Source organism: Myotis myotis, unplaced genomic scaffold (assembly GCF_014108235.1).
Source record: "Myotis myotis isolate mMyoMyo1 unplaced genomic scaffold, mMyoMyo1.p scaffold_m19_p_2, whole genome shotgun sequence".
In the NCBI taxonomy this organism is placed as follows: Eukaryota; Metazoa; Chordata; class Mammalia; order Chiroptera; family Vespertilionidae; genus Myotis; species Myotis myotis.
In genome coordinates this window covers 90,736,017-90,763,040 of record NW_023416324.1, presented here as the reverse complement: position 1 = coordinate 90,763,040, position 27,024 = coordinate 90,736,017, and the positions used below count along the sequence as shown (strand labels likewise).

At 43.0% G+C, this 27,024-nt stretch overlaps 1 protein-coding gene across 3 annotated transcripts in view; it reads left to right on the top strand.

Moving 5' to 3' along the window:
* Positions 1 to 27,024, top strand: part of FARS2 (phenylalanyl-tRNA synthetase 2, mitochondrial) — a 590,825-nt gene that overhangs the window by 427,377 nt on the left and 136,424 nt on the right. The window contains exon 7 of one of the 3 annotated variants that reach the window (XM_036347894.1): positions 7,677 to 7,860. The exons of the other annotated variants lie outside the window; for them this stretch is intronic. Coding sequence (XP_036203787.1) covers positions 7,677 to 7,845 — 169 coding nt within the window. The 3' untranslated portion in view covers positions 7,846 to 7,860. Of the gene's footprint in view, positions 1 to 7,676; positions 7,861 to 27,024 lie in introns of those variants that run through there. 3 annotated transcript variants of the gene reach the window in all.

Genomic DNA, 27,024 nt, shown 5'->3' with positions numbered 1-27,024 from the left:
GTACATGCCCTTGACCGGAATCGAACCTGGGACCCTTCAGTCCGCAGGCCGACGCTCCATCCACTGAGCCAAACTGGTTACGGCCAAAATTCATTCTTAATTTCTTACTTCTCAGGCTCTTACTTCCTGATACTGACTTAGATCCACCTCTATCTCTTATATCACCAGTGTGAAAAGTGAGATAAGTAGCTTTTCTTGGTTGGAGATGAGCAGAACCTAAAGGTCACTGTGAAATGTTATTGCCGGGATGTAGTGATGAGGGTAAATGGAATGGGCATGTTAATTGGAGAGAATGCCAGGGCCATGGGGAAATATCAGGGTCCTGTGGACTCAGGAACAGACCAGGCAGACAGTCCATTGAAGACAAAGTCACAGACTGTGTTGAACTGTATAACTCAGGTCTGCACACAACCCATGCTCACTGGTTGTGCTAAAGGAGAATTTGTCCCTTCCTTCTGGAGGAGACAATACTTTTGATTGGAAATTTGAAAACAACCAGCCAGAAAATGCTTCTGTCACTGATCTTCAATAAATGTTAAGCAACATTTAAGTCCTATCATTTTGGAGCTATGCCAAATGATCACCCTGCCCCGAGAGCCTACCTATCTTTTCCTTTGTTTGTTGTTTTTGTTGTTGTTGTTAATCCTCACATGAGGATATTTTTCTATTGATTTTTAGGGAGAGTGGAAGAGAGAGAGAAAGACAGAAAAATCAAGAAAAAAATCTTGATCTTTTTTTAACCAAAGCAGTTTATCAGCCAACGAAAAGTCTATACTAGGTGTATCAGTTGAGCCAGTAGTTCATATGACATGTTTAGTGGTATTTCCAGAGGCCTCCTTAAAAGTTGAGCTGAAGCTGTCCTTTTTCCTCTTGCTACCTGGATGTGAATATAGTGGCTGGTACTTTGGCGACCATTCTGGATCACAGTGTGTCCTTGGTAGTGGAAGTTGTGGGGAGTACAGCCTGGGTCTCATGACACTGGAGTGTCAGTTCAGCCTTGGACTTTATATGAGAGAGAGTATCTTGTTTAAGCTACTATTTTTCAAATCTTCATCCCTGACAATCAAAGTAAGGACAAACAAACCTTGCTCTTATAGCACTGAGGAAAAGCACATTATTTAGTCATGGTGGCTCCTTGTGCAATGATTCTCAAGAAGTACCTAGGGCAGGAGGTGACAAACTTTTGCTATTAAAGGACAGATAGTAAATATTTTTTACTTCATGGGCCATATGATCTCTGTCACATCTACTCAACTCTGCCCTTTTGAAAGCAGCCATAGAGAAAACGAAATCAAATTGTCATGGCTGTGTTCTAATAAAGCCTTAATTACAAAAACAGGTGGTCAGCAAGTTTTGGCTCATAGTTTGCTGACCCCTGATAAAGGGAAGGGAGACAAATGTAATTTTTCTGAAGCTTGCCCCCGTATGCCCCCCACAGATTCTGAAATCCTCCCGAAGGAGGTCATTCTTCCCTGAGCACCTGGCACCCTCCTGATCTCCTCCCACTTGGGCAGTGGCAAGTGAAGGTCACCTGACCTTGTACTCATCAATGCATAGCTTGATCTCAAGATTTATTTCATTTTTATTATCTGAACACATCAATGAAATGTTACCAGATAGTCCAAGAGCTCTGACTCTTTCTTGACCTAGCATCCCAACTGAGAATTGCTAGTGCTGAGGGAAAGGCACTCTGAGATAAACAAGTGTTATTGTTTGGCCAAGAACAGATCCCAGGGTGTTTCAGAGAGACATCAGCTGCCGAATCTGAACCTAATTTTATAATGTTAAACAAATGGGCGATTTTTTCTTGATTACAAATAACAGTCGGTGTCCAAAAGGCGGATAGCTGTTCACGTTAGAAGCAGCTGACATTTTGTTCCAGTTTGTCATTCAGAACCTTCTCCCAGAGTACATTTGCCGCTTAATCTATAGGCCACTTAGTGTGCACAAGAGTTTTTGTAGTTCCAAATTTCATGTCACAAAAAGTAGAGCAGGGATTAGTTAGCTCAAGAAAGGAGAGCTGGGGTCACTGCGTGTGCTTTCATACCTTTGGAATATTGCACTATATGCACATGCTACTTACTGAGAAAGCGGAACTGCTCAAAGTATTTCTTATGCTGGGGTAGGAGAAGGAGCAAAGAAGAGCAAAAGGAAAATTAACCATTGTCTTCAACTGCCGATACCTCATCTGGGGAAGCGAGCCAATACTGCTCTTTTGAATGGTAGAAATGGACCATAAAGTAAAATGGATTTGAATAGGACAGATTTGCTTTGAGCTTAAGGCAGAGTTTTCTGGAAGTTAGAATTACAGAATTTTAAAAGAAGTATTTGATTTAATCCCAAGAAAGGGGTGGTAGTGAAAAGTGTCCCAGGTGTCGGCAGCAGGGGCTGGCTGGGGATGTCCCCAAAGCATACACTTACACTTTGTTCCTAGGGCTGCTGCTTACTTTGCCACATGCTGTTCCTACAGTGTGGACACGTTTCTTGAACCCATGCACTGTTAATCAGGGTCTGATTAGGGCCGAGATGCTAGAGGTGAGTGTGCTGAACTGTGGACTCCCTACTTGATCTTCCTCACAGTTGTATTTTATACAACTTGCCAGAAGTACAGGTAGACCTGTTTTTATTGTGCTTCACCTTATTGTGCTTTGCTGATACTGCATTTTTAACAACACAGAAGTAAGATCCTCCACCAGCAAAATGATTATGACTCTCTGAAGGCTCAGATGATGGTTATAGTCTTGTAGCAATGGAGTAGCTTTAATTAGGGTATATTCATTGAGTTTTTAGAAATAATGCTATTGCACATTTAATAGACTACAGCATAGTATAAATATAACTATTATAGGCATTGGGAAACCAAAAATTGTGTGACTCGCTTTTTTGCAATACCCACTTTATTGCAGTGGTCTGGAAGCCACAGCATCTCCACGATGTGCCTGTAGGTATACTGGAACATGTGTCTTCATTTTTAACAGAACTTTGAAGCGGGACTTCCCCATGAGAAGCACCTTCTCAGTGTAGCTGGCCCCTCTTTTGAGTGGGTGTGAGTCTTGGATGTTGTCTGGTCCTAACTTCATGGTGTGGTGTGGGTGAGGCAGTTCAGGTGACTCATCCTTCCTTCCTCCCTTCCTCCAATCTTTCCGTTCCTTCTTTCCTTTTTTGGTGTATTTATGTGTTTTTGCTTTGTCAAGCACCCAGTAAAAATGCAAACACATAAAACTTTGAAAATAAAAAGGGTGGAGATTCAGCCATCATCTCAACACTCTAAGACAACTCTTAACATTTTTACATTTTCCCATCCTTGACTTTATTTATATACTTGTGCATCAAATGACATTTGAACCTTGAATATTGAAGATAGCATGTGCTTTATATTATTAACCTGTTGGTTCTAGTGCATGGTTTTTTCAACCTCTGTACAACTGATGTTTTGGGCCAGATAATTCTTTGTTGTGTGTCCTGTGCATTGTAAGCTATTTAGCAGCACTTCTGGCCTCTACTCACTAGATATCAGTATCACACACCAATCCCACCCTCTGTGACAATCAAAAATGTCTCCAGACATTGTCAAATGTCCCTTGACAGGCAGAATTGCCCTGTTGAGAAAAAATTTAGCAGAGAACGTTAATTTTCTTTTTGAAAAGATTTCTTAAAATCATGTACTATTTTTATGTTATGATCAGCTGGGAGAAATGATAGACGGCCTTCACAGAGGGAGGTGTCTCAGTGGGGGTTCTGTGGTTCCAATGAACACACTTGAGCAAACAGGAAAAGCTTGACAACCAATGAGGCTTCAGAAAGAGTAGTAGCTGCTAAGGCAGGCTCTGACCTTTCTCTTGTCTCCATCGCTCTTTCTGTTTTGTTTTTAATCCTCACATGAGGATAGATATGTTTTTATTAATTTTTAGAGAGAAGAAGGCAGAGAGAGAGAGAGAGAGAGAGAGAGAGAGAGAGAGAGAGAGAGAAACATAAATCAGCTGTTTCCTCCCGTACATGCTCCAACCAGGGATCAAACCTGCACCCTTTTGGTGTATGGAAGGATCTTCCAACCAACTGAGCCACCAGCCAGGGCTCCACCACTCTTTCTGTGGTATGTCTACCAATTTCTACTTTTCTATTGCATTTTATTTTCTCACACTCACTCTCTCTCCCTACCTTCTCACCATACAGCTTTTGCTATTTCATATAATGCAGAGTTCAGAATGCCCTGCCCAGCCCCTGATTCTAAATGACCTTCAGGTTCCAGCTCTCAGCACCACTGCAAGTCTCTTGCCCAATTCTAACTCTCAACAAAGCAAACCAGTGGGCCCAACTCAACTTTTCTCACTGGGGCAAGCATCTCTGACCCGCTTGGCGGACAGGCTCCACTCAGGTCAGATGCCTGCCCTTGGTCTAACCAGCCTCATGGGTCAAGTGGACAGGCCTCTGACCTTAATTTACAAGTCAGTAGACTTCCTGTTTATACAGCGATTTCTTTGTTTTTTCTTTAACCTGAAATCAGTAGCCTTTCACTCAGGCACTACCATTTTTATATTTCCTTGAATTTTATGCAAAGGGACATACCATGAATGTATTTAGCAACTGATTCTTGAGTTCCTGTGTTTTGGGAAATATTGGGCTAATTAGAACCATAAGGATTTTTAAAATTTTATCTTTATTGTTGAAAGTATTACATGTATCCCTTCTCCCCTCCACCCCCCATTGACCCTTCCCCTTTGCCCCAGGCCTTCACCACACTATTGTCTGTGTCCATGAGTTATACATATATGGTTAATCTTTCCCTACCCACCTCTACCTTCCCTTTGATATTCATCTGTCTGTTCCATGTTTCTGTGTCTCTGGATCTATTTTGTTCATCAGTTTATTTGGGAACCACAAGGAATTTTGAGGCAAGATCCCAATTTTTATGGAGCCAAATAATATAGGAAAACTGAACTGGGAATAAAAAGCATAAGGTGACAATGAGGTTAGTTAAGCAATAAATAGCCTGCACCATTTCTTGCACATAACTGATGGTCAGTAAACTTTCATTGACTTAAAATAAGAGGCACATGTCTAGGGCTATAAATTCAGAGGAAAGAGACCATTGTTCTAAGAAGCCTTACCAAGGAGACAGGGTGGCAGACCCCTGTGTCTGTCTACCTTCTGATACCTTATGAATGAGGTGCTCTGCATCCTAAATCTAATTAATGTGAGTATATTCTGTGTAGTAGGAAACCTGAGTTTCTGTAAAAAGAACTCTGGGTTTTTAGATTCTTTCTTTTGCCAGGACAGATTCACTTACACTGGCCACTTTAGGGATTTATTTAAAGATACACCTGAATAGAACTGGGAAGCTATTTGGAACCAAGGCAAGTCTAAGGGTCAGAGACCTTGTACACCTAGTGTCCTGGCTTTGTCCCTCTCCTTGCTCCTCCTGGTCAGTGTCTGTATCCTCCACCCTTTCCCCTACTTATACATACACTAGAGGCCCAGTGCATGAAATTCATGCATGGGTAGGGTCCCTAGCGGCTGCCGGCTTCTGGCTGGGGCCTCCCTTCCCCCAGCTGCCTCATTCACACCCACCTTGGCCTGGCACCGCCTGCACACCTGCTCCACCATTCCACCGCGGTCCTGCTCTTGTCGGGGCCCGTCGGGGCCGGCAGCACAGACACTGCCACTTGTTGCCAGTGCCGTGTCGCCAATGCCCGCCATGTTCCTCACCTCACCCTGGTGGTCAGCACATGTCTAACTCCCTCCCATAGGGACAATTTGCATATTAGACTTTCATTATATAGGATTAACATTTTCACCTCTTTCTGAATTGGCAGAAGTCTTTTCTGGCCAGTCCTGCCCATGATCCCAGTACATATTCTGGAAGGAACCAATCTAATTAAAAAATATCATTCCTTTTGTACAGAGCCCTTTGCACTGGGCCCCTGGGGTCGGGGCAGTCTTCACCACTATTGGGTCAAGAAACCATTGTTGATCTAGTTAGGGACCATTAATAAAACAGCCCAGCCCCATTCAAGCCACAGGCTGAATATTTTCAAGCAGAAAGATTCACTGGGAAATTTTTCAGAACAAATATCCAAGTACTGCCTTCCTAACCCCTCCCCCCTGCCCCCGCCCCTCGCCCATTTTACTCTATGTATAGAACTCTGTGTAACTGCTCCTAATAGTTGGCTCATTCATATCGTTATTTTTTATTCACATTTAAACTTCTCTAGTCTATTCCACTAGATGGAAACTCCTTAGGTGGAACTAGAGTGGTATAGTAGCTCCCTTTTGTCTTCCCACAATGTTTAGTGTATATTACTGGAAGGAGGCTCATCACTACATGATGCTTGGTGGATGGTAAATGGATCCTTCTTCATTCCTTAGAGGAGCTTTTTTAAGGACTAGAAGGAGTTTATGAGATGAAAAGTAGAGTCAGTGTAGTCTAGTTGAAAGAGCTCACAATTCAGTCAGAAGCCATGAGTGGAATCTTACTTTCCACATCCAATATCTATGGTATTGGGACTTCCTGTGCCTCAGTTTCATCTACCTCTGAGAGTACTGTCATCCTTAAAAGGTAGCTGCAAAAATTCCATGTGCTTGTGTATGTGCAATGCTTTGAAAACTGCACAGAGTTCTAAAAAAATTGTTAGATATTAGAGTAAAAACAAAAGAGTAACTTTCACAACCAACTTACCTTGTTAAATAAAATAAAAAATGACCTCGTACAGCTAGGAGTCTGAGATTTGGCAGCCAAATACATATGACCAGGACCTTCTGGTCATACAGGAAAGCAGAGTGAGACTTTATATGAAACTGCCATTCTGAAATGATGCATAGTTCTTCCTGCAACTGAAGGAGTAAACATTTAATCAGAAAAAAAATAAATTCTTTGTAAATTAGTAAAGATGCTGGTCAACAGAGCTGTGTAGTCACTGGCTGTTTTCTGGGTTGTGTGTTGGGAAAATGCTATGGACAGTGGCAGGTGGGATGACATGTCCGGTTGCAAATCACTCCCTGGTCTTGTTCCTTTTGACAGAACCAAATAAGTGCAGTTATCTGAACTGAAAGATGGGTCATCAATGAAAAGCCAACCACAGCTGATCTTTGGAGACTTACCAGAGTCGTGTGCCCTTGAGATTAGCAGCATGTAGTCCCGAGGAGATGGCTAGCGGCGGCCAGGCTGCCTTAGAGCACTCCTGGCTTCTGTCCTGTTCTTCATTCTTACTGCAGAACTGGTGGCGTGAGTGTAAGAACTTTTATTGCTGCAGTTCAGACAGCACAGAAAGCAATTCTAAGAAAACTATTTTTAGCCTGGATAGTTGTTTCTCCCTACCTTCCTTCACTTTCCTCCTTCTCAAAGCCTCTTTAAAGCAGTCCATGGAGGGTATGCGTAGCAGCCCTGTTTGCCACCAGTGTTAGATAAAGTGAAACACCATTAGTTCTGTCCAGCCTTGTCCCCCAGCATGTCACCATTTGCTGAAGGATTCCTTGGGATTACCTTCAGTGTTGGCCTGGCAGGACCCCAGGAGTAGCATCCCAGCACAGAGCAGGAAGGAGCAGAGACCGCTTGGCAGCAGCTCGCCAGGGAGGGGGCCAGGAGCTGGATGGGCTGCACCTGTGGTGACCACTGCCTTACAGCCCACCTTTATGAAAATTAACATGAAGCCACTTTTCCTTCTTTAACTTCCAATTAGCTGTTTTCAGGGGGAGTCTTTGGATACTGTCTCCCCTGGGTATCCCATGTACCTGTCAGTGGTGTGGAAATTGAATGACCTCTTTCCAGGATGCAAGGTAAGAGTAAGTCATGTTCCCGAGGTTTCCGTGTCTCACCCCAACAGTGCTGACCAGATTAAAGCAAATTAAAATGCACACCCAAGGCAACCTGTGAGGAGAAAATAAGTCGAAGAATTGCTAGCATAAATGGGATGGGGAGGGACAGTCCCACCCCATCATTTTGAGTAAGACTCTTAATTGTTTTGGGTCTTTAAATTTATTTTATATTTTAAAAATATATTTTTATTGATTTCAGAGAGGAAGGGAGAGAGAGAGAGAGAGAAACAAAATGATGAGAGAGAATCACTGATTGGCTGCCTCCTGCTAGCGCTACACTGGGGATTGAACCTGCAACCCGGACATGTGCCCTGACTGGGAATCAAATGTGACCTCCAGGTTCATGGGTCAACACTCAGCCACTACTGAGCCATGCTGGCCGGGCGGGTCTTTAAATTTATAAGGTCACTTAAATTTATAAGGTCACTTCTTTCAACTGGCTATCACCCAAATTCAGTGTCCAGAACCAGCAATGGGAGCCTGTCCTCCCCGCCTGCCTCCATCGTCTGTCCCTGTGTCAGTTGCCTTGTTCTTCTCACCCACAAATGCCTGGCCCTGAATACACCATGGCCATCACAGTTAATGATATGTCTTAGTAACCAACAGACTTATGAATCCACTATACAACCTCAGAATTGTACCTATGGTAACCAAAGTTATCCTAATTATAGATTTTGGAGTTGAATCTCTAAAGATTGTCCTATGATTTGTAAGGAGGTCTTGGGAATCTACAGGTGAGACCTCTTTGAGTCACTCTTAAAAATTAAAATTTTCAAATAACAGAGATGGCCTTGGCAGACTTGGCCTCACCTTGCTGGTCTCCTCCTGAGTAAGAAGCAAGCCCTTTTCTGCTGCCAATCCCTGGGGGCTCCAGCGTCACATGAGGCCGAGGCCACGACTCACAATTCACAGGCTGGGGCAGTGCCATGCCGCAGCAGCCCCTGTGTCCCTCAGGCTAGATACTTTCCTTAACTTCCTCATAACTCAGGCTTAAGCAGCTGCCAGGAAGGTGTGCAAAAGAAGTCAGGGAGCAGGGATGAGATGTCAACTCCAGGCAGAGGGAATGGTGTGCACAGATGGTCCATACAGCACCCAAGATCTAAGGCAGCGGTTCTCAACCTGTGGGTCGCGACCATCGGAAAACACACATATCAGATATTTACATTACGATTCGTAACAGTAGCAAAATTACAGTTATGAAGTAGCAACGAAAATAATTTTATGGTTGGGGGTCACCACAACATGAGGAACTGTATTAAAGGTTCGCGGCATTAGGAAGGTTGAGAACCACTGAATTCTAAGGTATCTTATTAGGGTCATTTGGAAGAGGCCAGCAGTCAGTGAGCACAGTGGAGGAGTGTGGTAGAGTAGGCAGGGGGCACAGGGAAGCCAGGCTTAGGGTCAGCATTTCAGTTACTGATGGAGTCATGGAGAGGCTGAGTTACAGGGGAATGTGGGCGCTGCTTTTCTCGTTGCCAGGGAACCATGCGCAGGCTGCCTGGAGGCTGTGCTGGCGAGCTGCTGGCCAGGGCTCCTCTTAGAGTTGGGAGTGGACTTGAAGTCCAGAATGAGGCTGAATCAGACCTGGGGTGAGGGTGTGGGCAGGTAAGTCATAAAATCCAGGAGACTAGCAGGTCTTTACCGGAGCTTCAATCTGTTTGTTTGTCTTGTTTTAATAGTGTGTAGAGTCACTGTGATCTACTTATTCAAGTGTCGTTTGGAGCCAGGGAAGGTGTTATCACGGAAATATAATCAGGTGTCCAGTGAGAAAGAACAAGGTAGAATGTTCCATAAGATTTACATGAAGAGAAGGACACCTCAAAGCAATGTAGTATGATTAAGGAACCCTGTGTTGATGAGGCCACTGTTACAGTAAGAGGGCTAGTCAGTAAATGAATTAGGGAGCCTGTATTCAGATATCCTGAGCATGCCCACACAATCTCAGTCTCAAGAAAACCCCCTTCATGTTTTTCTGGAAGCCTCAAAGGGTGTGTCAGATATGTTCCCAAAAAAGCTTACTTCCACTGGACATGACAGTGCTCACCCCCCACCCCCCAATGAGCCCCCAGGGTTTCTTGCTGGGCATCTCTGGCCTTGTGCTGCTCCAGCTGTGGCACCTTTGTTGAGACAGACCTGGTGTCCTATGGTTTTTCAGGCTTGTGTAGAGCTATGCCTTTGCCTCACAGCCTCATACTTTTCACCTGGACTCCAGCAGCTCCACTTTGAACCCCATCTCCTGCCTACCTTGCAAGGCCCCTCCCCCAACCCCCTCCCTAGGCTTTTCCCTTCTGGTAAACACCTGCAAAGAAAGGCTTCGGATTTCAGTACAGACCTGATTAAATCTCCCTTCAGACTGAAAATCTTTTCCATGGGAGTACAGTTTAGATCTGAGGATAAAAATTACTAAAATGCCAGTTGCCTTATAATCTTTGTGATCATAACTATTTTGTAAGATGCCTTATGTGTGTAATATTCTCAAAGGAGAAGGAATACCCTACAAAAGTTTTAGATTCTGTGTTATGTCTGCTTTCCTTAGCCTACACTTCCTCCTGAAGGAAGGTGGCAATAGTAAGATGAAAGAGGAAACTCATAGTGAAAATTAAGCAGCTAAAATATTTGTACAGGAGATGACAGCTGTGGTCTAGACATTTACACAGAATTTTATCGCTTATCTCAGCATTCATTAAATATAGGAATTTCTCCTGGCAGATCATCTGTTCCTCAATGTACATGGTATGCAATTTTTGAAATTCTGTAGTAATGGTAGAATAAACATTTCTAGCACGTTCTTCTGTTTTAGCAATTGCTGCATTGCATTGTGTTTATTCATTTTTCTACCACTGTACTGAGAGTTACTGCCAAACACTGGGTCTTGAACTTTCTATTATATCTTGGATATAGAACATAGTAAGTACTCAATAAACATTTTTGATGAGTAAATTATAAAGAAAATTCAGCAACAACCTATGTTATATCATGTTTTCTCAGGATATAACTAGCATCCCTTTCTATATGAGCCAAAAAGATACCTCAGTTGGTACCATTTTCCAGTTGGGCTAGCAGAACTCTTTACAATCGATTATGGTGACTTCATGAAGGATGTACAGGATAGAAAATGAGAGTGGGTGGGGATTGCTCTTTGGGACAGGAATTAAGTTGCACTAAGTAAGCTGGGTTTTGAGTAAACTACTGGTTTAAAAATAATGTAGTTTGGACCAAATGTTCAGGTAGAGAAAAGGAAAAAAGAAAAGTACTTTTAGGAAGGTTGGCTATATTCTATATAAAATACATTTTAAAATTCTGAGTTCCCAGACCAGAAAACTGGAGTATTGGAAGTATGCAAATTATTCATGGTTACCTAGGAAACCATTTTTTGATTGGAAGAGAGGAAATCACAGGATTGGCTAGACATTCAAGCAGTCAAATTATAATGTGTTTATAGCGTGTTTGTTTGCCACAAACTGAGGAGCAAGCAAATTTTTTGAAAGAAGGCAACATGAAAGGAAGGAAAAAAGCTGTCTTGGGAAAGACAGAAATGTCAGATTCTTGACTGTGGAGTTTCCAAGCTGCTAGGAGTAGGGGGCCCCTGCCGTGGGCTGTGGGCACCCTTTTCTAGAAGTGGCTTCTTCCCTCCTATGTGTGGTTAATAGGGGTACTTTCACATTGGTTCAGTGGGACTGTGCCCTTGGCATACTTGATTTGTCCTGGGGTAGGCACCTAACAAAACTGGCCATGTAAGGCCTTGTCTGTGTAATGTTTGGATGAAAAATGAAAGAGAGCTTAAAGCTGTGAGTGATAGAGCTGTGAGCTATCTCTGGCCACATTTCCCATAGTGGGGAGCATGTGGTGGGCAGAAAGAGAGAGAAGGAAGCAGCAACATAGATGTGAGCTGGAAAGAGTGCTGGCGTGGCTGGTTCCATCCCATGTTAAGGCCCCGCTGCCACCTGCCCTTCCCACACCTTGGCTGTCCACTCCGTCCTCGATTCTGTAGTGAGTGTAATTCCCCTGATGGCTTGATGTGGGTTTCCATTACTTGAAACCAAATGAGTTTAAAGACACATGTAATTGCAGACTTCTGGCACTGCAGAGGGCAAGAAGGAAGCAGCAGCAAGCTGAAGTGAGGACCTTTAGTGAACTCTGGAGCACCTCAGAGATGAGGCTTGGCCCACAGTCTTCGAAGGTTTCTTCTCAGTGTACATTTTAAATGTTTGTTTTTCTCTTTGTTAGAGTAGCTAAACATTAGTGCCACCTCAAGCTCGGACTCATTCATCCCAGTGAATGTGTGTTAAATACTTACCATGGGGAGGCACTATGCTATCTGTGATGTTTATGGTAGGGAGATATACAAATGATTTAAAAAAAAATTTTATTGTTGAAAGTATTACAGAGGTCTCCTTTTCTTCACTGATGACCCCTTCCACTCTACCCCTTTCCCAGCCTTCACCACACTATTACTAAAATGATTTTTTAAAATAAACTCTTGTCTTCAAAGAGCTTACTGACTGATAAGTTGGTGCACATAGATATTTGCAATTCAATGTGAAAAGTGTCTTAGATGAGAGATGCACAGCCATGACTTCAAAGAAGAGTAGCATCCTATCTGGCTTTCAATGCTTAGAAACGTTTCCAGATCATGATTCAGCAGAATCTTGAGAGACAAATAGGAATTAGATATGGAAAGGGCCAGGAAATTCCAGGCAGAATGGGCCGCATGCACAAAGGCAGGGCGAAAAAGATAGGAGAGGAAGCGTAGAAGAATGGGAAGAAATGAAGCAGGAGAGGTTGGAAGGCCTTGTAGTCCCTCATGAAAACATGGACTCATCCACTAGAACACGTGGGGAGCCAGTGAGCTAATTCAGCGGATTGCAGTTCATAAGTAATTATCTGTCTTGAAAGTGTTGGCCAGAGATAAGGTTGGTGGTGGGGACAGGCGTAGGAGCACATCTGAGTGGTCTTAAAGAGAAGGAAGGAGAGTCTGAGCTGAGACAGTAACTGGGGAGGGCGTGGTGGGAAGAAGCTGACTGATGGAAAAGATATTAGGGAGTTAAAATTCCATAGGAAAGGTGGGTCCATCTGTGGGAGGAGAGCATGGAGATGGAGGAATGAATATAAGCCCCAGGGTCCTGACTTGTGTGACTATGAGGATAGTGGTTGTTACTGAGATAGGAAATAAGTAGAGGGACCAATGCTTTGGTGGGGATTACTTGGTTACTTTTGGACGTCTTGAGTTTTAGGTAGGTGTGGGAACCATACCAGAGTAGCCAGTCAGCCAAGGCCACTCAGAATGTGAAAGGCCTTGTTGTTAGAATCCTAAGGCCACTCTGCGCCTAGGCTACAATACCATAAGCAGGTGCATGGCCACAGAGATCTCACAGTATGCTGTGCCCTTCTATAGGCAAATGATGGATGTCATTGTTGGCAACTAGCCTCTTTAGTGTAAATAGTATTAAAAGTATGTCTCCAAGGCTAGAGAGCTCAGACAAAGCTGGAGAGATGGAGCTGAGAGCTGGTACTGCTACGATGTAAGGCTAAGAGCTCATAGAGAGCTCAGATATAGCCACCATGTTAACCAGCTAGACCATGCTGGGCAGGAGAGACAGGAGAAGCTGCTGAGCCAAAGAGCTCAGATGCCGCTATAATGTAAGGCATTGAGTATAGAGGCAGCGTGTGGCTGCTCAGATAATAGCTGTGGGTACAGAGATTAATGCCGTTTGAAGGAAAGATATGTATTTACCAGCCAGTGTATGGCTGCCTGTGTTATGGACTGCTGTGAAACACTGTGTTATCTGATGGCTATATGGCCACTGGCTTCTGCAATAAAGACTCATTCTTATACACCCACAAACTCTCATGGCTTCTCCGTCTAAGACCTGGCATCCAAGGAGGCCCAGCTCTAGGCAGAGGGGCTCGGACCCAACACCTGTAACTAGTGAGCTGAGGATAAAGGAGGAACTTGGACTAAGTTCCCAACAGTTAGTAAAGCAGGGTTCAAGCAGGAATATATGGACTCAGAGCAACTTAGAGCAGCGGAGCTGTGCAGCGCTCTTGCTGTCTCCGACAGTAGGACACAAAAATGTTGGCCTAATGCTCATGAGAGAGAGGTGTATACTCGACAGTCAGAGCTCCTGGCATGACTGAGATGCTCAGTAAATGTCTAGAACAGAAGAGTCAGAGGAGGGAACCTCAGGGAAGGTTTAGGGGATGGAGTGAGTGAAGGAACTCAGAAGGGTGATGCAAGAGGTCAAGGTAGGGAAGCAGAGGCTGGGGATGAAAACCATGGAAGGTATGGTCTTGCAGAAGTGAGGTTACAGCGTGCACTCAGGCCATAGACCAAGGCCACATAGATCTGGCCATTGGGAAGACTTCAGTATTGAGTTCAGTGATAGAAAATAATTTGGATAATCACATTTCTTCACATTTCCCTCCTGTTATGCCTTCACTTATATTTATTCCACAAGAAGTAATTAGAGAATACTTGATTTAATGGATATATACAGAGGGTTGATGTATTAGTGAACAAAATGTCCTAACTCTGGTAACCACACCTGCCTCTTCAAAGCTGTGTGTTGGTAATTATGTTTGGAAAAGAGCTGTAGAGAACTTTCAGTTTTCTGCCTCTTACCTGTTTTTATTTTCCCTCCCTGTGTAGTTCAGTCAAAGGTGAAGAACGACAGCTGAGATCTCTAGGCCTTCTCTGAGAAGCAGATGATTAGAGATCAGTTCACCTCCAGCACTTAAGATAAGCCTCATTAAGTTCGTGTTTAACTTAAGAAAGGATATGGCATGCAACTAAGACCTGAAGATATGAATGGATTTTGGAATTTGAACAGCATTTCTTAAAATGACACATAAGTGGGGGCCGGAGGGGGCCTCCTTAAAGTTGCATATAATTCTCTTTAGTTTTAGATGACAGGAAAATGCTGTGTGGAATTGCCTCCCCCAAAGGCTGAGTCCACCCCTAGGAACCGAAGTGTAATGCAATACAAAGTGCACACAGTGCTTGAAATTAGACCTGGCCTCCTCTCACCTCTCAAGCCAAAAATAGCCTCCCCAAAATGAGAGAAAGAAAGCCAGGAAAGGAAGGTGTGAGGAACATACTGCAAGGAAACAGAGAAGAGGTGATTATATTTAGAATGTTATTTTTTAAACATGGCTTGAATCAATGAATACCTATGCATTGAACTTCTTCATTTCAAGATTCCTACTGCAAGAGAATTTATTTAAATATGAACCCCAAATAATGTTATATCATGTCTGATACAGGAATATATCTGGCAATATTAAACAGATCAAATTCTTGAGAAGACTATTCTGAATAGAAGTTATTCTTAGCATAGTTTAAGTAAAGGAGATCAATATAGATATTCAAGATGGAAAAATCCTAATAGTTCATAGAAAACTAAAATTCAAGGTCCCTTCAACCTTCAAAGTGGAGCTGTTTTAAGTGCTTCTTAGAAAACAAATGTCTTAGAGATTTGAGCTGAGGTCCCCCAAGGCAGTGGTCCAGCCTGCTCTTCCACATCTCCATGAACCCCGCCTTTAGTGATGGAAGGTCTTGGTTACTGCCCTGCCCCTCAGGGGGCTTAAACATATTTGTCCCATTTGCTCGGCTGATGACTGGATGAAGTGGAGATCTGAAGTTGGACCCTCTAACATAGGACAATATGTATTCACTTATGTATTGTAATTATACTGTTTAACTATTTTAAATAATACTTTGGTTTCCTGTTGGGAGTAAAAGGTGGATATTTTTTCTTCTAGCTCATGCTGTAATGTAAAAATGGCAACCGTGATTGTACTCATAATTACAAATTTGTTTAATTAAAAATACATTCAGTCATTTCTGGCACACTTTAAGCAGCTGTGAAAAATAGCTATGATGATCTGTTGGTATGCTGCCTTGAGTGGCTAATAATTTTAGTTAGATGGTGGTTTTAGTTCTTTATCATCAATAAATATGAAAAATAATGTTAAGCAGGATTAATAAGTATAAAACTTTATATCTGTTTATCAGTTGGGCCATTACATTATGTTTTTAAAGCTAGTGCTCCATTTTACTCCATAATAAAAATAGAGAGATTATACCTGTTAAAATATCACCTGGGTGGATTCTGTAGAAACATGGATCCTGACAATCCATAGCAGAGGGAAAGAGAGCTTCCTCACAGGTGGTCCTTGCTCTACTGCATTTTACTTCTGAATCCAAAGTCTCTCAAACTCAGGGATTCAAGGCTACAGAAAATTGGTCTCTATTTAAATGGTGTCCCCAGAGAAGGGCTACTCTAAACTTTTATTTTTTACTGAGGTGAAATTCCTATGACAAATTCAACCATTTTCAAGTGAGCAATTCATTGGCATTCAGTACATTCACAATATTGTGCAACCACCACCTCTATCTGGCTATCTAGTTCCAAGACATTTTCATCACCCCAAACCCCATACCTATTACACACTGCTTCCCACCCACCAACCCCTCCCTAAAGCACCCAGAAACCACACATCTGCCTCTACAGATTTCCCTGTTCTGGATACTTTATATAAAATGGAATCATACACTATGTGACTTTTGTCTGGTTTCATTCACTTAGCATAATGTTTTTGAGGTTAATTTACATCATTCTTTTTTATGGCTGAATAATTTTCCATTGTGTGCATATATACAATTTGTTTATCCATTTATCTCTCAATGGACATTTGGGTTGTTTCCACCTTTTGGCTACTATGAGTAATCCTACTACAGACATGTGTATAAAAGTACTTACTTGAGTGTCTGTTCTTAATTATTTGGGGTATATATCTAGGAGTAGACTTGCTGAATCATTTGGTAATTTTATATTTAACTTTTTGAATTCCTCTCCTAATTTTTCAAGTGCTTTGTCCACATTTTCTGTTTGGGTTTTTAAAACATCACCTATTAAGTGGTGGTAGAAAAGAACAGGAGAGGAAGTGAGAAGGATACTCTATGGTAGGGAATGATGGAATTGGGATTTGCCGCCAGTACATCTATTTGCAGGACAGTGTTTGATGAGGCTTCCATTCTGGACGGGCCCTGCATCTTTGTTTCTCAGGGTTTGAATTCAGGCCCAGAGTCTGCTCCGGAGTCTGAATACCAGAGGGATCCTGTGCTAGGTGACGGTGCTCTGAGTTCTGATTTGAAATTCAGTAAGCAGTTAGTTTGATGATGGGAGTATCAAATAGCTGCTGTCAGTATTTATGAAACAAGGAATATCAATCATTTTTAGGAGATGACACTATTTTGCTATTATCTATTGGTGTTTTAAAAATCTATTTCATGGTAAAATCATTTCCAAAATATATCAACTATTGACATCTATTTTAAAATAGTATTTTCACTAATTTACAAAAAGCAATTGTGTTTCTTTTTTAATTTAAAAAAATGTTAATAAGTTTGCTTGTGTTTTTCTTTTATTAATCAGCAATTCTGTATGGAGATGTCCAATCAGGATTCCAAAATTCAAAATCATGTCTGACATCATAGCACTGATTGTAACTAAGAAAATGACAACACTTACAAGGAAGACTAAAAGGAAAAATCTCTGAGGACATGTAGCCCATGATAGTGAATTTGACTCTAAAACCCTGGCTCTCACAGCTAAGTCTTGACAGCATAGTGGTTACCTTTTGGGGTATCTCCCCAGCTCCCAGTGATACCTCCTTCTCTGTGAACTTGTCTCCCAATACAGAGGGAGCCGGGGCCGTGGCAGCCATTTTGTGCAGCGAGGCTTCCTGTCTACAGCTCCCTACCTCCCACCCCTGCTCCTCCAGTCTCAGCTGACCCAACAGTTAACCCATGAAGAGAATTTATAATTGAGGATGAGATTCCATCTTTCTATTGACAGAGGTACCTTTCAGATTGCACTTTGCCTTGAGCAGAGAGGCAGCGAATAGCAGTCTACAGAGAAGAGGACCAAGCAGACGTATAGAGGGGAGTAGAGATGAGAGACCAAGACAAAGTGCAGAGGGCAGTCAGGTCCCTCATTCCTATGCTTTTCTGGGTCTGGAAGGCATGATGGGCCCCTGGGCCCCTGAAACAAGTTTCCCTCACCTATCAAGGCAGCAGGAGCAGATTTCTGTGACTTGTCCCAGGCGTCCAGGAGGTACAGTGGTGGCCTGTGCTGTCCCCTGAGAGCCTCTTTCTTTGGTGCCTAAGCACGTTCTTTGGCATTTAGCACTTTCTTTGTTAGCCTCAGTGTCTACCTCAGTCAGTGATTTATTCTTCCTGGCCATGCACTGCACAGACAGCTCAGGTCGGGGAGAGAGTTTGGTGTGAGCAGACAGCCACACAGACCAGACTGAGCAGGACCACGCCAGGCGCTGGATCCCGAGAATTCCATAGCACACACTGATTCAAAGCAAAGCCTCTTTATCAAATCTCGCCACAGAGCTGCAGAGGAGCTGCAGGCAAGTGCACAGGGTGACAGTGTCCACACAGCCTCTGTGCCTGCAGCTCCATGACACTCCGAGGGAGTGGCAGACTCAAGAGGAAGAGGAAGAAGAGGGGTCCGAGCAGAAGGAGAAGCCAGGTCAGACAGTGCTGCTCAACTGTTGCTGGTTCCTAGAGAGGACTGAGGAGTTAATGTCCCGTTCTCCGTGTATCACATCCAGTTAGCTCTGTCTGATGGTGACTGAATTTACAGTGTGAGAATGAAAGTTGGCCCTCCTTGAGGGCACTGTTCACTTGGCTCCAGCGCTCACTAGGTGTTTATTCTCCGAGGCCATTACACCTTGAAGACCAGAGGCAGCTGAGGTGCAGCGTCTCTCCCAAGGAGACCCAGCCTCTGAGTGACAGAGCAGCAGTCTGGGCCCAGGATGGGTCTCTATTGAATCACCCTTGCTTCCAGCAGACGGCTTTAATCATCTCTGGGCCTCTTGGTGTCTTTATAGAGACCTAACTTGAAAGCTCTGTATGAGTTTGCTAGGACTGCCATAATAAACACCACAGAACTGGGGGCTTAAACAACAGAATTTCATTGTCTCACAGCTCTGGAGGCTGGAAGTCTTCGATCAAAATATCAGCAGGTTTGATTTCTCCTGAGGCCTCTCTCCTTGGCTTACAGATGGCTGTCTTCTTCCCATCTCTTCACCTGCTCTTTCCTCTATATGTGTTGTACCCCAATCTTCTCCTCTTATAAGGACACCCATAATATTGAATTAGGGACCACCCATGTGGCCTATTTACTTAATTACCTCTGTAAAAGCCCTATCTTCAATAACAGCCAAATTCTGAGGTACTAGGGGGGACTTCAACATACGAACTGGGTTCGGTGGAGGGGAGTGCATTCATCCCACAAGAGCTTCCTCTAGGAACCTTAATGGGTAGCTCTCCATGTCAGTCCTAGTGTGATGTCTAAGGTGGGCAGCGAACTCAAGGAGCACCCTTTTGGAAGAGTGACTTCTGCCTGGGTCTGTTGTGCCATATACAGGGAGCTGTTGTTGTTTGGTCATTCTAATACAGGACTCTGAAATAATAATATGCTTTTCTCTTTGGGTTTCACTGAAAAGAGCTATTTCAGGAACCCAAGGCTTCCTGAGGGGATATATAAACTGGTAGGGGAGACATAAAACCATCCCAGTCTTTTCAGAGGGGTCCTCACTGAGAACTGAGCTCTCTCAAATTGGGTGCCTCACTAGCACCCAGGAAGCTTGTCCCATGCCTCTGTTATGTGCTCCCTGTGCAGGGATCAGCCATTATGGTGCCTGGACACCTCATGGTACCATCTCCACTTGCTCCTAAACACTCCTTTTCTGTTTGTGGCATGTCCTGTTTCCTCAGGAGAGAGGATCTGATTGGTCCACAGAGTTACCACCAGCAGGGGCTTCTGTGGGGTGGGGCAGAGCTCAGGTTACCCATTGGTGGTCCAGTCATCAGAGGCCTGCTGATGGGATCAAGCAGCCTGGTCATGGAGAATTATACAGGGGTTGTGAGGGCAGCAGGCACTCGAAGGCCTGCCCTAATAGCACTCATAACTTGGGCAGCTTATGTAGCCTGTCCACTGTGAGATAAATCTACTGCTTATGATATCATGTGATTTCAGGAATATGAGGAATCTAAAGAACAAAATAAATAAACAAAGTAGAAAGAGACTTAACACATTGCGTACCGCATAGAAATTTCTAAGACATATGCCAGGGACCGCACGTTTTTGGGCAAACTGCACGTTATTTAAATCATCATAATGCACTTTAGGTGTTGTTTTTCAATAATTATAACATTTTTATTTACAAAAACAATTAAACAATTAAACAGTAAAAGTTCCTAGTACTTTTTTAACATATGGTACTGCGTAAAACATTTTCCTCTATGAAGAGGGACCAAACAAAATTTACATAAGTATCTAGATTCACTCTTTTTTCCATGGGCGTGAAAAACGAGAACACTCGTGAGCGGTCCTTAACAGATGGTGCGCGAAACACGAGAAAACTCCTGAGCAGTATGAAATGTGTTAAGATGCAGAGAACAGACTGATGGTTGCTGGGGATGGGCAGGGTGGGGAGATAGGGTTGAGTCAGTGGGTGAAAAAGATCAAGGGATTAAGAAATACAAATTGGTAGGATATAAAGTACGGCACAGGGAATATAGTTAGTATGGTGCCAGATGGGTACTGTATTTATCAGGGTGATCACTTCTTAAGTTATATAGATGTCTAACTACTATGCTGTACATCTGAAACTAAAATAATATTGAATGTCAACTATAATCCTATATAATAAAAGAGAAACATGTAAATTGACTGTCCCTCTGCTATGCTCACCAGCCAATCAGGAGTGAGTATGCAAATTAACCCAACAAAGATGGTGGGTTAATTTGCATACACAGGTGCCAGACGGAGAGCAGAGAGGGAGAGCTGGTGGCTTGGAGGACTTGGCAGAGTGGGAGGCCTTGGGATGGAGACAGAGCAGGAAGGGAAAAAAACCAAGAGTGCAGGGAGCACCAGGAATTCTGGGAATAGTAGTTCTGATGGCAGCCCCAGGACCTGAAGTGGAATCCCAGAGCACAGAGAGTACCAGGAATGCTGGGAATCATAGTTCTGGTGGCAGACGGATCTCCTAGACCAGTGATGGCGAACCTGTGACACATGTGTCAGAGGTGACATGTGAACTCATTTTTTTGGTTGATTTTTCTTTCTAAAATAGCATTAAAATATATAAAATACAATATCAAAAATATGTCTTTGTTTTACTATGGTTGCAAATATCAAAAAATTTCTATATGTGACATGGCACCAGAGTTAAGTTAGGGTTTTTCAAAATGCTGACACGCCGAGCTCAAAAGGTTTGCCATCACTGTCCTAGACACTAGAGCAGAGTGAGCCTGGAGCAAGTTACTGTTGCGGTGGGGGATGGAGGGAAAGCAAAGGTGAGAGACATAAGTAAAGTCAGAGTGTCTAGGAAAAATTAAAGGGAAGATATCCTAAAACTTCCAGGAAATCTCCACCAATGAAGCAAAGAAAAAAGAAAAAAAAAAAGCCTCTATTATTCTGTGAGCAACAAACCAAACTGGGTTGGGGTCTCAGACAATTCGTTCATATGATTGCAAAGACAGACAGAAGCTCTCAGATTGGAAAGGGCTCCCCTGAGGGCTCCCAGATTGGAGAGGGTGCAGGTCGGGCTGAGGGACCCACCTCCAGTGCATGAATCTTCGTGCACCGGGCCCCTAGTTGAAATATAAAATTTTAAAAAGGTAAACCTAATTAAGAAATTTCTCTGAGGTGCATGTACAATTAAATTGATTAGTAGAGTTGAAAGAGGCCTGCATACTAACCCCATCTTTTCTCTCATTTGGACAATTCAGTGAGCTTCTTTGAGCCACTGGTTCATCATTTAAAAAGTGGTATAATAACCTTACTTTAAAAGCAGTATTATAAGTCTAAAATGAGATGAAGTTCTTACAAGTACATCCAGATATTTTATAGCAAGGTGGTTGAATTGTAACATGTGTTTCTCCAGCCTTCTGCTTGGCTGCCCATGCGTTCCCAGTGTCCACCACTATGCCTTTGTATTCCATGTCCTGTTGTATAAGTTATCATGATGGTCATAGTGATTATTTGAAATTTGCCTGTGAGATGTTGTTATGTTTATAACCTGCACTTAAAGGACTCCTGACCATTTGAGCTCATCTGGGAATCATGTTAGATACTAGTATATGCAGAATATTTTGGGGAGTTTTCAGGAACGAGAAGTAGATTCTTGCTTAAGTAGAGGAACATGAACAAATGACCTTTGGGAAATTCTGTGGTGCCTGGAAAGGCCAAATTTTATTGGGAATTGGAGAATTAGACCTCCCTCTCTTCGTTAATCAATATTTGTTTCTTTATTTGCATATGGCCCAGTGAGAACAGTGCCAATGCAGAACCAGTCTTTCACTCACCATTAAAGATAGGTCAGTGAGAACAGTGCTATTGAAGGTCTTCCTTCAGAACCAGTCTGTCACTCACCATTAAAGATGTGATCAGGGCCCTGCACTGGGTGTCCGTGCTGCCAGTCTGCAGCGTCAGGTCCTGGGCAGCTGTCTTTGAAGGGGCACCTACTTTCTTCCCCTTGCTTCAAAGCTTAACTATCCAAGGGTCACACACTTACCCTAAGGTAAGTTGTCTCTTTAATCCACTCTCAACTCATCTGGTGGGTTTCTGAATAATTTAAAAAAAAAAATCATGCTCCATTTTGCTAATATCGATTTCAGTATTAGACAAAGTGTTTAAAGGTTGTTTCCCCAAGATAATGTTTAACTTTTTCAGGAGTGTGTGTCTTCTTCCAAGTCTCTTTTTTCTGTAACCCATGTGGACTCTCTTCTTCAGTGTATGTGTTGGGGGTTGGAGGGCAGATACACAGGTTATTGAATTCCTGTTCTCTAATAGGTACTATAGGGTGTACTGGTATACTGGGAGGACTGTATAAGGTACTGTACTGTACTATGTAGTGGTGCAGTGGGAGGGCTGTATGAGGTACTGTATGGTGTGCTGGTACAGTGGGAGGGCTGTATGAGGTACTGTATGGTGTGCTGGTACAGTGGGAGGGCTGTATGAGGTACTGTATGGTGTGCTGGTACAGTGGGAGGGCTGTATGAGGTACTGTATGGTGTGCTGGTACAGTGGGAGGGCTGTATGAGGTACTGTATGGTGTGCTGGTACAGTGGGAGGGCTGTATGAGGTACTGTATGGTGTGGTGGTACAGTGGGAGGGCTGTATGAGGTACTGTATGGTGTGCTGGTGCAGTGGGAGGGCTGTATGAGGTACTGTACTATGTAGTGGTACAGTGGGAGGGCTGTATGAGGTACTGTATGGTGTGCTGGTACAGTGGGAGGACTGTATGAGGTACTATACTGTTTACGACATCACTTCTACAACAGGACATGGAATACAAAGGCATAGTGGTGGACACTGGGAACACATGGGCAGCCAATATACAGTGGAGGACTATATGAGGTACTATATGAGACTCAGGTTCTCTAATTTGCTGCCTAATGTCACACAGCTACTAAGTGGTTGTTACAGGACTTAAAGTAGACACAGCAGCTCTACTTTACTTCACATTATGCAGAACAACCAAATTAAATCTGGAGTTGACCATCCCCCTTAGTTGAAGCACAGGAATCTTATTTTGCAGGTCAGTGTACTAGACTGGAGGCCTGGCTTGCTTACAGAGCTCACTAACACAGCAGAGGGTTCAGGACAAAGTCCCCACTGCCCTGCTCCCAGCACAGGCTGGAAACTGGCCAACTTCTCTCCTATTGGGAAGAGTACTGTGAGGAGAATAAACAGCTGTTTTGGAAGATGGTCCTCATTTTCAGAACCCCATTCATCTCCCTTGGTGCTCTTCGTGCAATAACCTGCTGTCACCGTCACAGAGGGGAGGGGCACCAACCGACTGTGTTTAACAGGCATCTCCATACTCTGAGCTGCCCACCGTTGTGCATGTCAGCAGTGCTAAGGACAGAACACTCCCGGACTCAGGATTAACCTCAGCCCAGGGAACAAAGTAGGAAATGCCTGCTTATCCAAACTGGTTATCTGTGAGTTACCACACAAACAACTTGGGCTACCAGGTACCAAAGAGTTCAATACAGAGTCTACCAGGCAGCCTTCACGAGGCAACTCAAGGATCACTTTCCTTAGGAAACCTTCCTGCTGCCCTGTTTTCCAAGGAGAGTTGTTCAGCTTTGGTGCTCACTGTGCCTATATATCATCAAAAAGCCACTAACACTTTAATGCACTTAGTGTTTTCCTGTCTCTCCCACTAGACCAGTGGTTCTCAACCTTCTAATGTCGCGACCCTTTAATACAGTTCCTCATGTTGTGGTGACCCCCAACCATAAAATTATTTTCATTGCTACTTCATAACTGTAATTTTACTACTGTTATGAATTGTAATGTAAATATCTGATATGCAGGATGTATTTTCATTGTTACAAATTGAACATAATTAAAGCATAGTGATTAATCACAAAAACAATATGTAATTATATATGTGTTTTCCAATGATCTTAGGCGACTCCTATGAAAGGGTCGTTCGACCCCCAAAGGGGTCGCGACCCACAGGTTGAGAACCGCTGCACTGGACTACACACTCAAGATAGGAATTTTGTCTTACTGATCTGTTTTCCTCATGCTTACCACATGACTGGGCAATTAATAAATAGTCACTGAATGAGTAAGTTCTCCTTAGGCAGACTGATACTACTACTACTACTACTACTACATACATACATATGTGTATGTGTAAATGGGTATATACGGTTTATAACACATACATACATGTTAGTATACATGCATATAATACATATTTTAGACACCTGTAGCTTATTATTTGGAGGGGACACGTTTATTACTATAGAACACAATCTGTACAACCAATGCATAGTGCTCTTGTGGATACTGTAAATCTCCAATATGTCCTTTTATTTTTAAGTCACTTGTCCATTGTTTAAGCATTCTGATCGTTTGGATTAAGGACTAATTAATGATGTTTTACTCCAAGATAAAATTGTTACACTGAAAAAACATATTCTCTAGTTAGAACCTTTTGGACTATCTTAAGATATTTTCGCCCATTTAAAGTAGCAGTTGAGAGTTGACATTATAGCATATTACATATTCTATATATTCTACATATTCTATATGTAATATGCTATAATGTCCGTGCTGTAGAATCTATCCTAACACTCAGGAAGAAGAATGGAAAAGGATTTTTAAATGTAAAAAAATAAACCTGAAACTTCCTTCTGTTCACCTCACTCCACCTTCTGTTGCAGACCTTGGATGCTTGGTCTCCAGGGTAGAGGAGTGTCGTTTGCACAGCTGCAAACAACTTGCGGACAAATTTGAAATGCATTGTGCTAGGGTAGAAGCTGACCTTTTCAGAGTCCAGTGTGCTAGCAGGGCAGGCACAGGCAGATGGTCCCAATGAGTGAACTCACTGTGTGCATCAGGTCCTCCTCAGTACCACCTATGTCTTCAAATATCCCTCTGGGTCCTCATGATACTCCAGCACCTGGCAGCCCTGAGGAGTATATTCGCTCTGTCTCTGCTTGGGTCTGTCCCTGACGGGAACATATGGCATCTTGACATGAACATGGCCTCATCCTAGAGAGATGGGATTGAATGAAATCACATTAAGGGTTTGGAGCTTGAGCTTTAGGAAGAAGCTTGATTAGTATCTTTTAATAGAAATATTTATTTTTTTATATTTATATAACTAAGGAAATAAATAGCGCCGTTACAAGAAAAAACTCTTAATTCCTTTATGATCTGTCTTCACAAATAGAAAAATATTTTTTTTTCCAGGAGGAGGGAGTAAATGTATGTGGGTGAGACAAGGAAAGGAAATAATAGTCTAGCTTTGATCTAAACTCCTTGCTATAGCATTCCCTCTGAAAATGGTTTCTATCAATGAGCTACCACAGGCACCGAGGAGTAATTACCTTACACGTGTTTCACTCTGAGCTGTGACTAGAAACAAATACAAGAAGGAGAAATCTCCAATAGGAGCTGAAATGCAGGGCTCTGGGGTGTTAAGTGCGGAGGCTTGCCCCGGGCAGTGACCTTGAGGACATTGACATGCCCGTTCATTTACTCAGTGAACATCTCCCAGCTGTTTGGGGCAGCGTTGATGACAGCAGCAGTGTGTTAGATAACTTGCACGGGCTGCCCTTATAGACAAGGATCAGGCGGCCAGCTGACTCTCATTAAAACGTGACCTTGAGTTCAGAGGTGCACTGGCAGAAGAGGTTTCTGCATCTACATCTTCTCAGCAGGTTTCCCTGGGGTTGGGAGCCAGTTTCAGCATGGACTTATTGGTACACAGTCTCTAGCTGGGCTTTATTAGTCCAAGATGAGACACAGGAGCCTGGAAAAGGGAATAAAAGACTTGGAATAATTCTACCAGTGAAAGAAAAACGTAAGAAGAGGCTAGGGTCAAGTACACGGTGGGATGTTTGAGAAGAGGTCCCTGACCCAAAGTGCTTGCTGGGATATTTAATGAACCCATGAGGAAGTTTCCAAACTCTTAAGAATATACAATGAAAACACCTGCATGCCAAGAAGCAGAAATGTTTATTCTGAGGACCATCCTACTGTGGGGCAATGCTCAAACAGAGGTTACCTGATTTGTAAGACAGGGTCCCTCCAAAACGGGATCATCATTTAGACACACTTGAGCCTGCTCCTTCCTTCCTTGAGAGGTGCCAGTCATGTGCATTGGTTTCCTTTAGCTTGTCTTCAAATAGCTGAAAGAATGTCCAGCTTTCTGTGCATGTGATCAAAGCCATTCAGCAGCTTAGCCACATGATTCCCTTCAAGGCATTCTTGGGAAGTGATGCTCTCCCCAGAGAAAAGCTTGCAGGCTCCAAAGTTTGATCCACCAGTTTTAAACTCAGTACCAATGGCTTGCTTATCGCACTATGTTTCTACTCCCAGTAGGTAATACACATTTACAGGTGTTTTTTTTTGGGTGTGTGTGTGTGTTTTTTTAAATTCTCCCTTTGTAAAGGATTGAGAGAAGCTAGAATGAGTGGCAGGTTTATTATATTGATTGTTCTTTGAATATGTTTACAAATGGGAATAGCTACAAACTCAGGATCATTGAGGATTCACCTTAATGTAACTTAGAAAATAGACTAAACAAACTTCCCTTGTTGACTCAGATCTTATGATTCTGAAGAAGTGATATTTCAGCACAGCATAGAACCTTTCGGAA